Source organism: Protopterus annectens, chromosome 6.part1, assembly GCF_019279795.1.
Source record: "Protopterus annectens isolate FY-2018-M chromosome 6.part1, PAN1.0, whole genome shotgun sequence".
NCBI lineage: Eukaryota > Metazoa > Chordata > Ceratodontiformes > Protopteridae > Protopterus > Protopterus annectens.
Window position 1 is genome coordinate 45,364,300 of NC_056738.1, and position 13,666 is coordinate 45,377,965.

General features: G+C 41.6%; 1 protein-coding gene across 1 annotated transcript in view; it reads left to right on the forward strand.

Annotated features, from left to right (window-relative positions):
- Positions 1 to 13,416, forward strand: part of SLC30A3 (solute carrier family 30 member 3) — a 477,738-nt gene extending 464,322 nt beyond the window's left edge. The window contains exon 8 of the mRNA XM_044075340.1: positions 13,271 to 13,416. Coding sequence (XP_043931275.1) covers positions 13,271 to 13,416 — 146 coding nt within the window. The remainder of the gene's footprint in view (positions 1 to 13,270) is intronic.
- Positions 13,417 to 13,666: the final 250 nt, after the last annotated feature.

Sequence of the window (13,666 nt, forward strand, 5' to 3'; positions counted from 1 at the left end):
ATTAAGCAGTTACAGATAACCTTATGTGGAAGATGGTCAAAGGCTTTGCCAAGATGTGAAAAGATTACACCAGGTTGGAGTCCTAGGTTAAAAACCAAGGTTATCTGTTCATAGAAACTTAATATGTTAAAAAAATAACTGTTCTCTCCAAATGTCTTCTACTTCCTGTTTAAAACACCCCTGCTTAACTATCTTACCATTCAGCTGTGATATCCCCTTACCCAAAATTATATTATTCATGCCTTCCTAAAGTTCCCCCATATTGCTAAATAATCATAAAATAAAAACATCTATACCTGTATTACTTTCTACTAGTTCACTGGTATGCACTACATAGTCAATTTCTGTTGACTTATTACCTTGTCTGTCCCTTCCTCTCTTCCTCCTTCTCGCTTTCTCACTGTTCGCACACACATATATGATTTTGACTCAAAAGATGGAATATTTATTTGGTAGAAAAGTGTGTGCATGTGTATATGTCTTTCGGCTTTTCCCAGTTAGGGGTCGCCACAGCGGAACTCCGGTCCGCTAATGATTGGTAGTTGATTTTTACGTACCGAGTTACTAGCCCTGACGCACAACCTTCAAAGAAGGTACGCCCATTCATGCATGTCTCCACACAGAAGACGCTCTAGCTGAGAATCGAACCGGACAGCGTCTTACTGTGAGGCGAAAATGCTACCGCAGCACCACCACCGCGGTAAAAAGACATAATGCACAAGTGAGTGAATACTCATTTGTGTGAATCACCTCTGGTCAAATTCAAGTTTTATATAGTGCAGCTAAGTAGAAGTATGCTGGGAAATTAATATTTGATTGAAAAGGTGGCAGCTGTGAAGATATGCTGATAGCATTATAGCAATTAGTATGCACGTGCAAGTGCTTGCAGGTTAGGGTTAGAGTACCGATTAGGTGAGGGGGCAGATTTAGTGTTGTGCATGTTTGGTGTTGTTTGTACTTTTGGCTTGTGCAGTTCTGCCCCTGCCCGTCGTTACTCAACCTAATCCTAGTGCTAGCCCTGTCCCTAAACCCAACCCTATACATTACTTAAGTAAAAATTGCTTTCCCTAACATTTCCACTATTCAGATAATGCTTGATCTGAGTTTGTAGCAGGGGTCTACTGATACAAGGCTTTTTTAAGAGGGAGAGAAGTGTACAGTGTTTTGTGGTTTGCTTATAGAGTGTTTGCTGTTTTATACAGTCTCTCTTTTTGTGTTGTCTAACTTTCATGATATAAATATATGGATCCTTATCAGTTGATCGAGTTTTCAGAAACTCAAAATTCATATCGGTGAGTTTATATGAATTGTACAGAAGGCTTTCTACATGGCCCACCTCATAAGTAAGGGTATTTCATCCAGGAACAAGAAGGTCATAACATCCCTGTACTCCTCCCTTATCAGACCCATTATCGAGTGCAATGCCCCTTTTGGCATGTACCTTGCCAAGCATATGCAGCTGTTGGAGAGACCACAGAGGTTCCTCACCAGGATAATCCAGGGTCTCAAACACCTATCCTATACAGATAGGCTTAAAGTCCTGTCCCTCTACTCAGTCTCATACAGACTGCTCAGAGGTGACCTGTGTCTGGCATACAAGGCCGTCTCATTCTCATTCGTGATGGAGTTGCTGCATATCCATAAGACAAACTCCACTCTCTCAACCCACATGCAAGGCTTCAATCTGGTCTGTGACCTTAATAGAATTTGTTGGGGGGATAGATTTGTGTCCCAACAACTCCCCCATCTGTGGAATAGACTCCATCTCCATGTCAAGCAGAGTACCTCACTAGCCCTCTTTAAGAGGAATCTGGACGACTGGATGGGAAGCAGAAAATATACCCCTGGGATCCCACCTGTGTCACTACTAGACAGGGAAAACAGGTGCTGACTTTGTGGGAACATGGGTGAAATTCTTGGCTAGGTTTATAAGGACCACTGGGGCTAATAGCCAAGTATTGTTCTATGAACCTATGATATGACCAAATTTCTGAAAACTTGAAAGTTTTGTATGGAGATATCGGCACAGTGAGGATTGGGAAATTTACATTTTTTGTCAATGTAGTGCAATCTCTGAGTTGGTACGTATAAATTGTGGGGAGGGGTGCAAGAGTTTTCGGAAATTCAATCACATCATCTCACCAATATAAATTTTGAGTTTCTGAAAAGTCGATCAACTGATACAGATCCATATATATATATATATATATATATATATATATATATATATATATATATATATATATATATTTCCCCCCTTATTTCGTCAAACATTTTTCATCATATAAATATCCCATTCTTTCACATCTGCATAATCTTTCTTCTTCCTATTCCTTAAATCGATATAAACATCTCTATCCATATTATATTCATTTGTATCTATAAATGCACTTTTAACTTTTCCAACAACTCTTTTCTACTAGATGGGGTAGTTTGAGCATACATTCAAACAACCTGCAGCACCTCAGCTAACTATATCAATTATTACATATCTTTCAAACCAAACTTCAATTGCATGTAATAATTTAGTACTTCTCCCATTTATTACTAAGCCTGTTCCTTAATGCTTCTCTTCCCCTTTAGACCATGCTACCTTGTACTTAGTTATCTCTTCTGTTTACTTACCTTGTTTTGTCACAGCTGATAAAGAATCCACTGTTGTTTTAATTCACTTTGCTACCAATATTCTTCTTACCTGGGATTCAACTATGTTTATAAACAGCACTTTTTTCCTACATTCTTTGACATTTTAATCCTCTTTAAGAACTCTTTTGGCTCTCTCAAACTGACTTTCAGATGCTGATATTTACTGCTCTTCTATAGAAATGTTCCCACCTTCTTGCTTACTCTCAGCATTCACTGATAACATTTCATACTTGCTTTCTGCTGGAACTGTACTTACAATACAACATTCCTCTGTCTATTTAACATTATAATATCATTTACAGTTTGCATCTCAGCACAGTCTACAACACTTTCAAACTCTTCAACACCTGTTCCTTCATCCTCCATTTCTCCACATTTTTCCCTCCTTACTCTTAAAAACCAGAAATCTTCCTGGATTCCACATGGCCAACAACTCAACTTATGTTACTTTATCATGTTTTCTTTCCACACACTGCTAACTCTTGTGCGTTTCATACTGTTGAATCAAATGTCCCTCTTTCCCACAAAAATAATAAACTTTGAGTTGCAGGGCACAACGCAAAGTACTCCTAAACCATAATGCATTTATAACACTTATCAAATATAACACTCAATTGTTTTCAACTAAACCATAATGCATTTATAACACTTATCAAATATAAAACTCAATTGTTTTCAACATTTGGGCCCACAAAAGCGTCCCATTCCCATGTCATAATCCCCCAGGATAAAGACTTTTTTTTACTTCAACAATATTTTAAACTTTATCACTCAGAAGAGCATAAATATCCTCACTGTGCATGTAATAACTATTGAACTGCATGGACAGTCTCTTTCGTATCATCGCCATACTGTTCTAGGTTTTATGTTCACTCCATGATTTTTGTTCTTTCTTAAAAATAAATTTGTTAAGAAACCTTTGGCAAGCTCACTGTTTAAAAATGCTATGTCTAGGAATGATACATCTGAATCAGATACTCAATGTCATTAGCCTGGAAACCTAGCTTGCTAACAATATTGCCCCAAAAAAGCAACCTGTCAATCACATCACCAATAAGTTTATTAATTCTTACCATTAGCTTCTCCCTGTTCAGAAGTGCTGCTTGCCTGGATCTGTCCTCACTTGCAATCCTTCCTTTTACATCTCCTACAGTTCTTCAATTATCTGCAGCTGCAACGGCAGCACATGACAGTGTTCCTGCTGCTACTACTTCCTGGTGTAGGGTTTCAGCATGTGCACATATCTCACTCCATCTCGTCTCCTCTGACAGCAATAAAACCGTCCAGTCTTCTACTGACAAAGCTTGGCAAGTCACAAGAAGAAGAAACGCTTTCATTTTCTAGATCAAACAGGCCCAAATTAGTATCTTCTTCAGCTCTGTAATTCCAGAATTTATTACTGTCACTTTGGAGATCCAGCTGATGAATCACACCAGTCAAGACTTCTTCTAGCCATCTTTGGTTAATAAACTGTACAATTTCCACACCATCCCTTTTTTTATGAAGAGCATATAGTGTCTCATTTTCCAGTGATGACATCTCCTTGTGCTCACCTTCTGACTTATAACAAGCTTTCCAGAGCCCTCTGGAGAAGGAATTGGGGAATTTCCTTGGTGCCCTAGCAAAATTTCCCCTACACAGTATGACTACCACCTTGGGACACCCCTGAAAAAAAGCCAATATACACACACACTCACATATTGTAATCTCCATTTTTCTGTCCTGCCTTGCATGTTTGTACCTGCTTGGTGGACAGCTGTTGAACCAAGCACAGAACATAACCTGGACACATTTTTCTTGTCCAACATACAATGTCATAACATGCACCAGCAACAGGCATAAAACCTCCTAAGTGTGGAGTCAAGAAAAAACATTGCCAAACCACTGATTACATAACAGGAAATCTCAACTACTAGAGGCTTCTTTATAGAGCTACTACTATGGTGAGTACATAAGTGTCACGTTCTGCTGCCCATACACACAATACTTCAGGATACTTGTACCACGCAATAAGGAAGCTACAGCAGGTGGACAAGACCTGCTGAGACTACACACACACACACACACACACACACACACACACACACACACACACACACACACACACACACACTGATGTTTAATTAAAAACAAAATAAATCAAAGACCACCTAAATAACTCTACTTGACTTTTCTGTAAATCTACAAATGTTTACTAATAATCCTGCCAAAAAGACTAAGAAATTTGCAAGTATAAACTACAAGTAGCTTTATCAAGTGAATTTTTTTTCACTTACAAAGTAGTTAGTACTGAGGATGGATGTGACATGACTTGAAAGTCATCGCTTAAGTGGCATATAAAAATATACACTGTCGGTCGCAACAAAATCCTGTCTGTCTCTACAGTACACTCATTTGTGTAAACATGAACACAGCAGTCCAGTACCCTAGCCAGTTTTCATCCAGTTTTGTACCAGTCTGAAGTAAGCAGAGACTACTGGTGCAGAGATTTGGCAGCACAACCACCTCTCCATTACAGAGCTACAAGTTTTTGGGTCAGACATGGAAATCTTAAGTGATACACTCTGTAATGTCAATCAGTTACTATTTCCTCTGCTGATGTCTGGCATCATGCCAAAAAAAAAATCAGATAGCTTGTCATCTTTTGTGTTTGTTTTGCAGAGTGCTAAACTGTACTACAGTACATAACATTCCAGTACATACTAGTCTGAAGGCAAAGATGATGAAGGGACCAGTGAAATAACATGCTGGGGAGATAAAAGTCTAACATGCATTATACATCACAATGAAACTCCAGTGATAATGTGCAGTTTGCACTGTACTTTTTTAATTTGCTTAAGGATGATAAAGCTACATGCACAGCACAGGATGCTTTCATCATCCAGATGCTGTAACTGTAATCACATCACTGAAAGAAAAGTTTGTACTGTCACGTGATCTCTGTACTATACCTTTCATTCTTAAAATGAAGACCCACACCAAACATCCAGACTTATACATTTGATGCTCTTCGTGTTTCATTGTTGCAGTCCTAACATATGGGTTATCCGGCTCCCGGTAGCCCTCAGTCGGCCCGAATACCAGAGTCCTTGGTATATGATGTTGGCTGCCATCAGTTGTAAACTGATGTCAGAACATTAGGTATAAAGGGAGGCGGCCGACTCCATTTCCTCAGTCTTTCTTGCCGCGGAGCCCGAAGCAGATGCAATTCGCACTAGTGCTGGTCGGCTGTTTACCTTCTTTCTGCATTCTGACTATCAAGTTGAAGACGCTTTCAGATAAATACCCCATTGGGGATCCTCTTTTCTTGCTTTAACGAATGTCAGATAAAGTTAATAACTGTCTTGCCTGTGGAAAACAGATTCCGCATCATGATTTTCATTCATATTGTATAACTTGTTTGGTCCTTGAGCACGACATCCCTAACTGTGATCTCTGTGCTTCCTTCAACCCATGTACCATACGCCATAGAGCTAAGATTTTATATAAGCATTTCGGAGTCTAGCCTAAGTTCGTTGGTATGGCATCTTCTGGTCTCTGACTTTGGATATACCTAGGAAACGCAAGGACAGGACTGCGACAGGCCTAGGGTTAAAGCTGCTGACGACGCACCAGTGAAATTTGTTGTCAGCCCAGCGGTAGCTAGTGAGGCACTTTTGCAGTCCATACAGTCCACAGAATTTCAGCCACAGGCCTCTGCCAAGACCTTTATGGAGTCCTCCATGCCGAATGCTGCTATCTTGTCTTCAGACCCTCTGCCTGTCGCCGCCTCAGATGGGTCTGGAGCCGCTATGCAGGTACCGGCTTCTGACACCTCTTCTGTTCGACAAGAGACCAGAGCCAGACCGACTACCTTAGCTCAGACTTCTGCAGTTGCTAGGCCTCCCGAATCCCTCCGGATCTAGTAAACATTTCAGCCCAAATCTACCCACAAGCGGGCATCGGCCTCCTCTCCTGTGCCTCAGTCCCAGTTAGTAAAGATGGCTGGTGATGGCTGGTGATCTTCTTGCCCTTATTAAGGGCTCTCATCCCCCTCCCCTTCCAAGAGGGCTAGGGAATTGTCTGGGAATTTTTAGATTTGTCACAGCATAAACCTCTGGCTATACCTCCTGTTTTGGAAGTTGTGGATGATGTTTCCATGGAAAATTCTTTAACTCCTAATTCTTTTCCTCCTGCTCCCAGAAAACCTGATAGGTATTATAGGGTTCCTGATTCTCATCAATTTCTTTTTGAAACCCTACTGCTGATCCTGAGATTATTTCTCAAGGTCCCAAGGGTGTTAAGGCTACTATTGCTGAAAACCCTGTACCTTCTGATAAGGAGTCTAGGACCTTGGACAGGTGGGGTAAAAAGGTTTATACCTCTGCAACTCTTGCCATTAGATCTGTGAATTGTCTTTTTCACATGCTTAAGTATCAGCAGCATACTTTGGAGGCTATTAAGGCTAAGCTTGGGGATATTCCTTCCATGTCAGAGAACAAAGAATTACAAGATTTACTAAATTCTGCCACTCTGGTTAATAAGCATTCTTTTCGTTGTGGTTTTGACACCTTGGAGGCTTCCTGCAGAACAGCAGCCACTGGTTCTGTTATTAGAAGGCATGCTTGGCTTAGGGAGCAGCCTCTTTCTGAACCTGTTAAATCTAAATTGCTAGATGTTCCTTTGAATAAAGCAACCTTTTTGGTAATAAGGCTGAGGAGGTACTGAAAAAATTGGAGGATAAGGCAAAATCTATGCAAGCTATAAAAGATTTCCTTCAGGTTCAGCCTCCTTGGTTTAGTAGGCATTATCCTTCCAAGAATTGGCCTTTCCCTGATCCTGGCAAGCACAGTCGCTGTAGGCCTAGGGATTACAGATCTTCCAGAGGGCAGGCTTCTGCCCCTCAAAGAACTAAACAATGGCATCCTTCTGCTGCTAAATCAGGGAGTTCTAAGCCAGCTTCCCAAAGCAAGCATTCTCAATGACTCCGGCCTTCTTGTGCCTACCTCTGCGGGCCCAGGGTTTCCTTTGGGGGGAAGGTTAGCCAGGTTTGCAGGGGTATGGTCAACCATCACAGATGACAAATGGGTACTCAACATAGTAAACCAAGGTTACAAGTTTTATTTTCACAACTTCCCTGTTCTACAAGGTTACCCAGACACTCCCAGCACTCTCAAGGCAGAAGTAGAAAATCAGATTTCTTCTCTACTGACTATGGGGGCTATGGAGCCAGTTCCTGCAAATCAGGCAGGCCTAGGTTTTTACTCATGACTTTTTCTGGTACCCAAAAAAGGAGGCACCTGGCGCCCTATTCTGGATCTGTCTATTCTGAACACTCTTCTGGTAATTCCCAAATTCAGGATGCTCATTCTTCAACAGTTACTACAAATGCTGGGCAAGGATTCATGGCTGGTAACTTTGGATCTCAAGGAGGCTTATCTGCACATCCCAATAAGGGAAAGTTGCAGGCAGTTTCTTCATTTTAGGGCTGGGGAGCAACACTTCCAATTCTCTGCTCTGCCCTTTGGCTTATCTACTGCACCCAGAGTTTTCACAAAGTGCCTGGCACCAGCCATTGCTTTTTGCAGGCAGAGGATCATTCAAATTTATCCTTACCTGGATGACTGTCTCATTGAAGCAAACTCCCCAAAACAGTTAAAAAGGGATTTGGACTTCGTGAAGAACATTCTCACTTCTTTGGGTTACACTCTTAACGAGAAGAAGTCAAAGTTGGTTCCTACAAGGGAGATTATTTTCCTGGGAGCGAGTCTGAATACAGCCACCCAAATGGTATTCCTCCCTCAAGTCAAACAACAAGATCTGTCAGCTTATTTCAAGAACTTTGCAAGCATGACCCAGCTCTCTACAAGGCAATTCCTGCAAGCACTGCGGTTCACTGCTTCATGTATCCTGATGATCCCATATGCAAGGCTGCATATGAGAAAACTTCAATGGTACCTCAAGAATCTTTGGTGTCAACACACACAGGACATAGACTTAATTCTTCCCCTGATTCCCTGTCTACAAATGGAGTTTCTCTGGTGGGAAACAGCCTGTTCTCAGAACAAGGGTCTGCCTTTCCACCCACCACCTGCCAGCCAGACTCTCACCACAGATGCCTCAGATTATGCATGGGGGGCACATCTGGAAGGCAGGGGCATACAAGGGACTTGGAGCACCCAACAGATTCATCTGCACATAAAGTTAGAAGAATTGATGGCAGTGCAGCAGGCCTTGCTGGCTTTCAAGGACCTACTCTACCTTGGGACTCTTCTGATCAGGACAGACAACACCACAGTCATGTGGTACATCAACATGTAGGGGGGACTCACTATTACCCTTTGTGCAGACACGGCATGAAACTATGGTCCTTAGCAGCTTCCATGAGCATATATCTCATAGCCCAGTATCTTCCAGGGAGGCTAAACTCCTTGGCGGATCAATTGAGCAGACATGTGCTGGATCCTCACGAGTGGCAACTGAACAAGATCATTTTCCATTGCACCACTCAGCATTGGGGCACTCCTCAGGTAGATCTTTTCTCCTCTCACACCAATCATCTCCTTCCAACCTTCTGTACCAGGGAGTTTCACAACAAAGCATGGAGAGTGGATGCTTTATCCTTCCCTTGGACACAACTCTCAATTTATGCCTTCCCCCCTCTGCCTCTTCTTCCCAGAGTGCTGCTAAAGATAAGGGATGAAAAACCAAAGGCTATTCTGATAGCACCAGATTGGAGCAGGCAGCATTGGTATCCCCTCCTTCGCAACCTTTCCCAAGCTCAGCCTTGGCATCTTCCCCTGGTACCAGATCTTTTGGTTCAGGAGGGGGGACATTTCTTCATCCTCATCTTCAAACTCTGCATTTAACTGCCTGGCTAATACATTCAATCTTTCCCAGCAGGTGGAGGCCTAGCACCAGAAAATCCTATGCAGATAAATGGAAGAGATTTTGCTCTTGGATGCTGGCTAAAGGAGAAGACTCTTCTCATCCTTCTCTTTCACTCATTCTTGATTAGCTAGCAGGTTTGCTTAATGGTGGACTTTCATTTTCCTCAATTAAGATTCACGCTTCAGCAATTTCTGCTCATTGTTCTTTTGAGGAACCTATTTTTTCTCACCCCTTGATGAAACAGTTTCTGAGGGGAGCTAGCAATCTTACACCTCCCAGAAGAGCTCCTACTACTGCTTGGGATCTTAATTTTGTCCTGGAGAGGCTTAATCTTCCTCCCTTTGAACCTGCTACCTCTGCAGACTTAAACTTTTCTTTCATGGAAGACTGCCTTTCTTTTGGCTATTACTTTTGCCAGAAGGGTTTTGGAGCTGCAAGCCTTAATGGCAGTAGAACCTTTCATCATTTCTCATACAGACTGGGTTTCTCTGAAAACTAATCCTTCCTTTATGCCTAAGGTGGTTTCCAGTCTGACACTTAACCAGTCTATTAATCTTCCTACATTCTTCAATAACCCCCAGAATAAAGGGGAAAGGATTCTGCACTCCCTTGATGTGCACAGACAGTTGAGATTTTACTTAAATTTCGGAAGTCTCAGCAGTTGTTGATTATTTTTGCTCCGGGGCTCAGGGTAAAGCTATTTCCAAACAAACCATCTCCAAATGGATTGCTCATTGTATTCAGTTTTGTTACCTGCAGCATGGGAAGGTTCCTCCTGAGGGTATTAGGACCCATTCTACTAGACCAGCCTCTACCTCTGCAGCTTTTTTGAGAGGTGCACCTACTAAGGACATTCTAGAAGCAGCCACTTGGTCTTCTGTCCATACTTTCACAAAGCATTACAACCTATCTTTGTTTTCTAAGTCTAGGGCTGGTTTTGCCTCTGCAGTTTTGCAAGGCCTCCTTACCAATCTTTAATCTGCAATTCTTCCTCCACCCTTTTGTTCTCTTCCTGGGCTTTGGGAATCAACCCATATGTTAGGACTGCAACAGTGAAACACGAAAAACATAGTACAGTTGTGTACACTTACCATAAATGTAGATGTTCGGGTGGATTCACTGTTGCAGTCCTGATTTTCCACCCTCCATTCCCCCTTTTTTCCTAAGGCACAGACTACTTATGTTGTTTTTTGTATGGCTTTTTTCCGGGGTGTTTCCTTCCTGGTTTGGCCTTCTTTTGGGGTCTCCTGACAGTTAAGGCAAGAAAAACTGAGAAAATGGCATCGGCCACCTCCCTTTATGCCTGACATTCTGACATCAGTTTACAACTGACGGCAGCCAACGTCATATACCAAGGACTCTGGTATTCGGTCTAACTGAGGGCTACCGGGAGCCAGATAACCCATATGTTAGGACTGTAACAGTGAATGCATTTGAACATCTACATTTATGGTACGTGTACACAACTGTACTTTTCACTTAACATTCTCAGATAATGAGCTAAAATGGCTCTTTTGAGCCTATTAGCAGCAATATACAACTCTGCAATTTTATGACTAAAGTTAATTGCTACAGATGGAATTTTGAAAATGTGGCAGTTTTTATGTGAACAGTTGTCCAGTGAACCAGGTACATGTACTGCAGATTATTTTTAATTTCTGAATTCTTACTCCATGGATAGTTTTGTTATTACAGTTATGATGTTTAGTGTGTGAAAATGTAGCTGTAGTGAAAGTTCAGCAGTCAGGTGTTGTAAATATACACTTTGGGCCAGATTCAATAAAGCCTACACTAAGTGTACATTCTTGTCACATTTTTTGTGCTTTATTGTCACTCAGAAATATTACATTGAGTGTACATGTAGTCTACACTTTGTGGTAACCTTTATGAATCCCTGTCAATATTTAAAGTTGCAAGAATATCAGTAGGAAAATTAAAATTAGGAAGAATAAGGTGAGAGTTAAGTCTGTGTTGTCTGTTCACTCAGAACAGTGTACACATAGTATAGGCGTTATTCAATCCAGGGTTTGTCATCATCATCATCTTCTTTTTGCTGTTCCCGTTAGGGGTTGCCACAGCGGATCATCTGTTTCCATTTCTTTCTGTCTTCTGCATCATGCTCTTTCACACCAACCGCCAGCATGTCCTCTCTTACCACATCCATAAACCTTATCTTAGGACTTCCTCTTTTCCTCTTACCTGGCAGCTCCATCCTTAGCATCCTTTTCCCAATATACACAGCATCCCTCCTCAACACATGTCCAAACCAACGCAATCTCGCCTCTCTTGCTTTGTCTCCAAACTGTCCAACCTGAGCTGACCCTCTAATATACTGATTCCTAATCCTGTCCATCCTAGTCACACCCAGTGCAAATCTTAACATCTTTAACTCTGCCACATCCAGCTCTGACTCCTGCCTTTTCGTCAATGCTACCGTCTCCAACCCATATAACATAGCTGGACTCACTACCCTCTTGTAGACCTTCCCTTTCACTCTTATTGGTACCCGTCTGTCACAAATCACTCTTCTCCACCCATTCCACCCTGCCTGTACTGTCCTCTTCACCTCTCTTCCACACTCACCATTACTCTAAACTGTTTATCCCAATTACTTAAACTCATCCACCTTTACCAACTCTACTCCCTGCATCCTCACCATTCCTCTACCCTCCATCTCATTTACACACATATATTCTGTTTTAGCCCTGCTGACCTTTATTCCTCTCCTCTCTAAAGCATATCTCCACCTCTGCAGGGTCTCCTCAACCTAGTCCCTACCCTCACTACATATCACAATGTCATCTGCAAACATCATAGTCCACGGGGCGTCCTGTCTAATCTCATCTGTCAACCTGTCCATCACCACTGCAAATAAGAAAGGGCTCAGAGCTGATCCTTGATGCAATCCCACCTCCACCTTAAACGTATCTGTCACTCCCACCTCAGTCCTCACCAATGTCACACTACCCTTGTACATATCCTGTGCCACTCTTATATACTTCTCTGCCACTCCTGACTTCCTCATACAATACCACAACTCCTCCCTAGTTTGTGTCTCAGCAAAATTCTGTTTCTATAGTATACCCATTCTGAAACACATTCACCCTAGAAAACTGCTCAAATGCCAAAGCAAATTTAATTTTGATAGTTCAGAGAGATTCCACAGCACAATATATTATGAACAAAAGTTTCAATGCCAGTTATGAATATATTAAACCGCATTTCATGATTTTTACTCATATATCTCTGTACTTCCATTTCATTTCCTCACTTTACAAACTGGCATGGCAAACTGAATTGTTTGAGTAAAAATAACTGCTTAGTACACTTCTGTACAATAGGCTTGTTTAGTTGTAAGGCAGCTGTTTTACGTGTAATGTGTTTGTTTAGTAACTCAACAGAAACTGCATGACACAATTTATTCACTCACAGATCATAACCTAAGCAATTACTTATTTTACAAATGTATTTTATTCAGCATTAGAATTGCACTAGAACAAAATGGTACATGCTAACATATGGGCCATGATATAACTAAATTAACAGTAACTTGCTTCAACTAGCCTTTCTATCAAATAACACATTGAACAGGTAGATCTGTTTGATTACTGAACATGGGTGAGAATGTAACCTCCCTTCGGAGAAGAAACAGTAAAAGATGGAAGTAGATTACATTACATCTACACAGATTGGCAAGGTCTGTACACAAAGCACCTTTGAATTCTGTACCATTAATCACATACTTTTTTTGCAGGTGAGAACGCTGATGCCCAGAAAGTGCTAAAGGAGGCCACTGCTGCATTACAAGACAAGTTTGGCTTCTGTACGACAACCATTCAGGTGGAAATCTATGAGGAAGACATGGCCCACTGCATCCAATGTCAAGATCCAAAGGACTGAGGAAGGAAACTGTATGTAATGGAGGCAAAGCCACAGCAGCCAAAGGAGACCATTCATTTAGACACTTAAAACCAGAGGCAGAAAATGTTTGGATGTCCAGCTTCCTGTGGTGTCAGCTGAATGTAATCATGCACTTATCATGTCCAATGGGAGTAGGAATCATTACTAGGGAACAGAGCTTAACACATACTGGCGTTTGTTTATACCTACATTCTGGTGTATATGCTGAGACACTGAAAGAGTGGGAAAG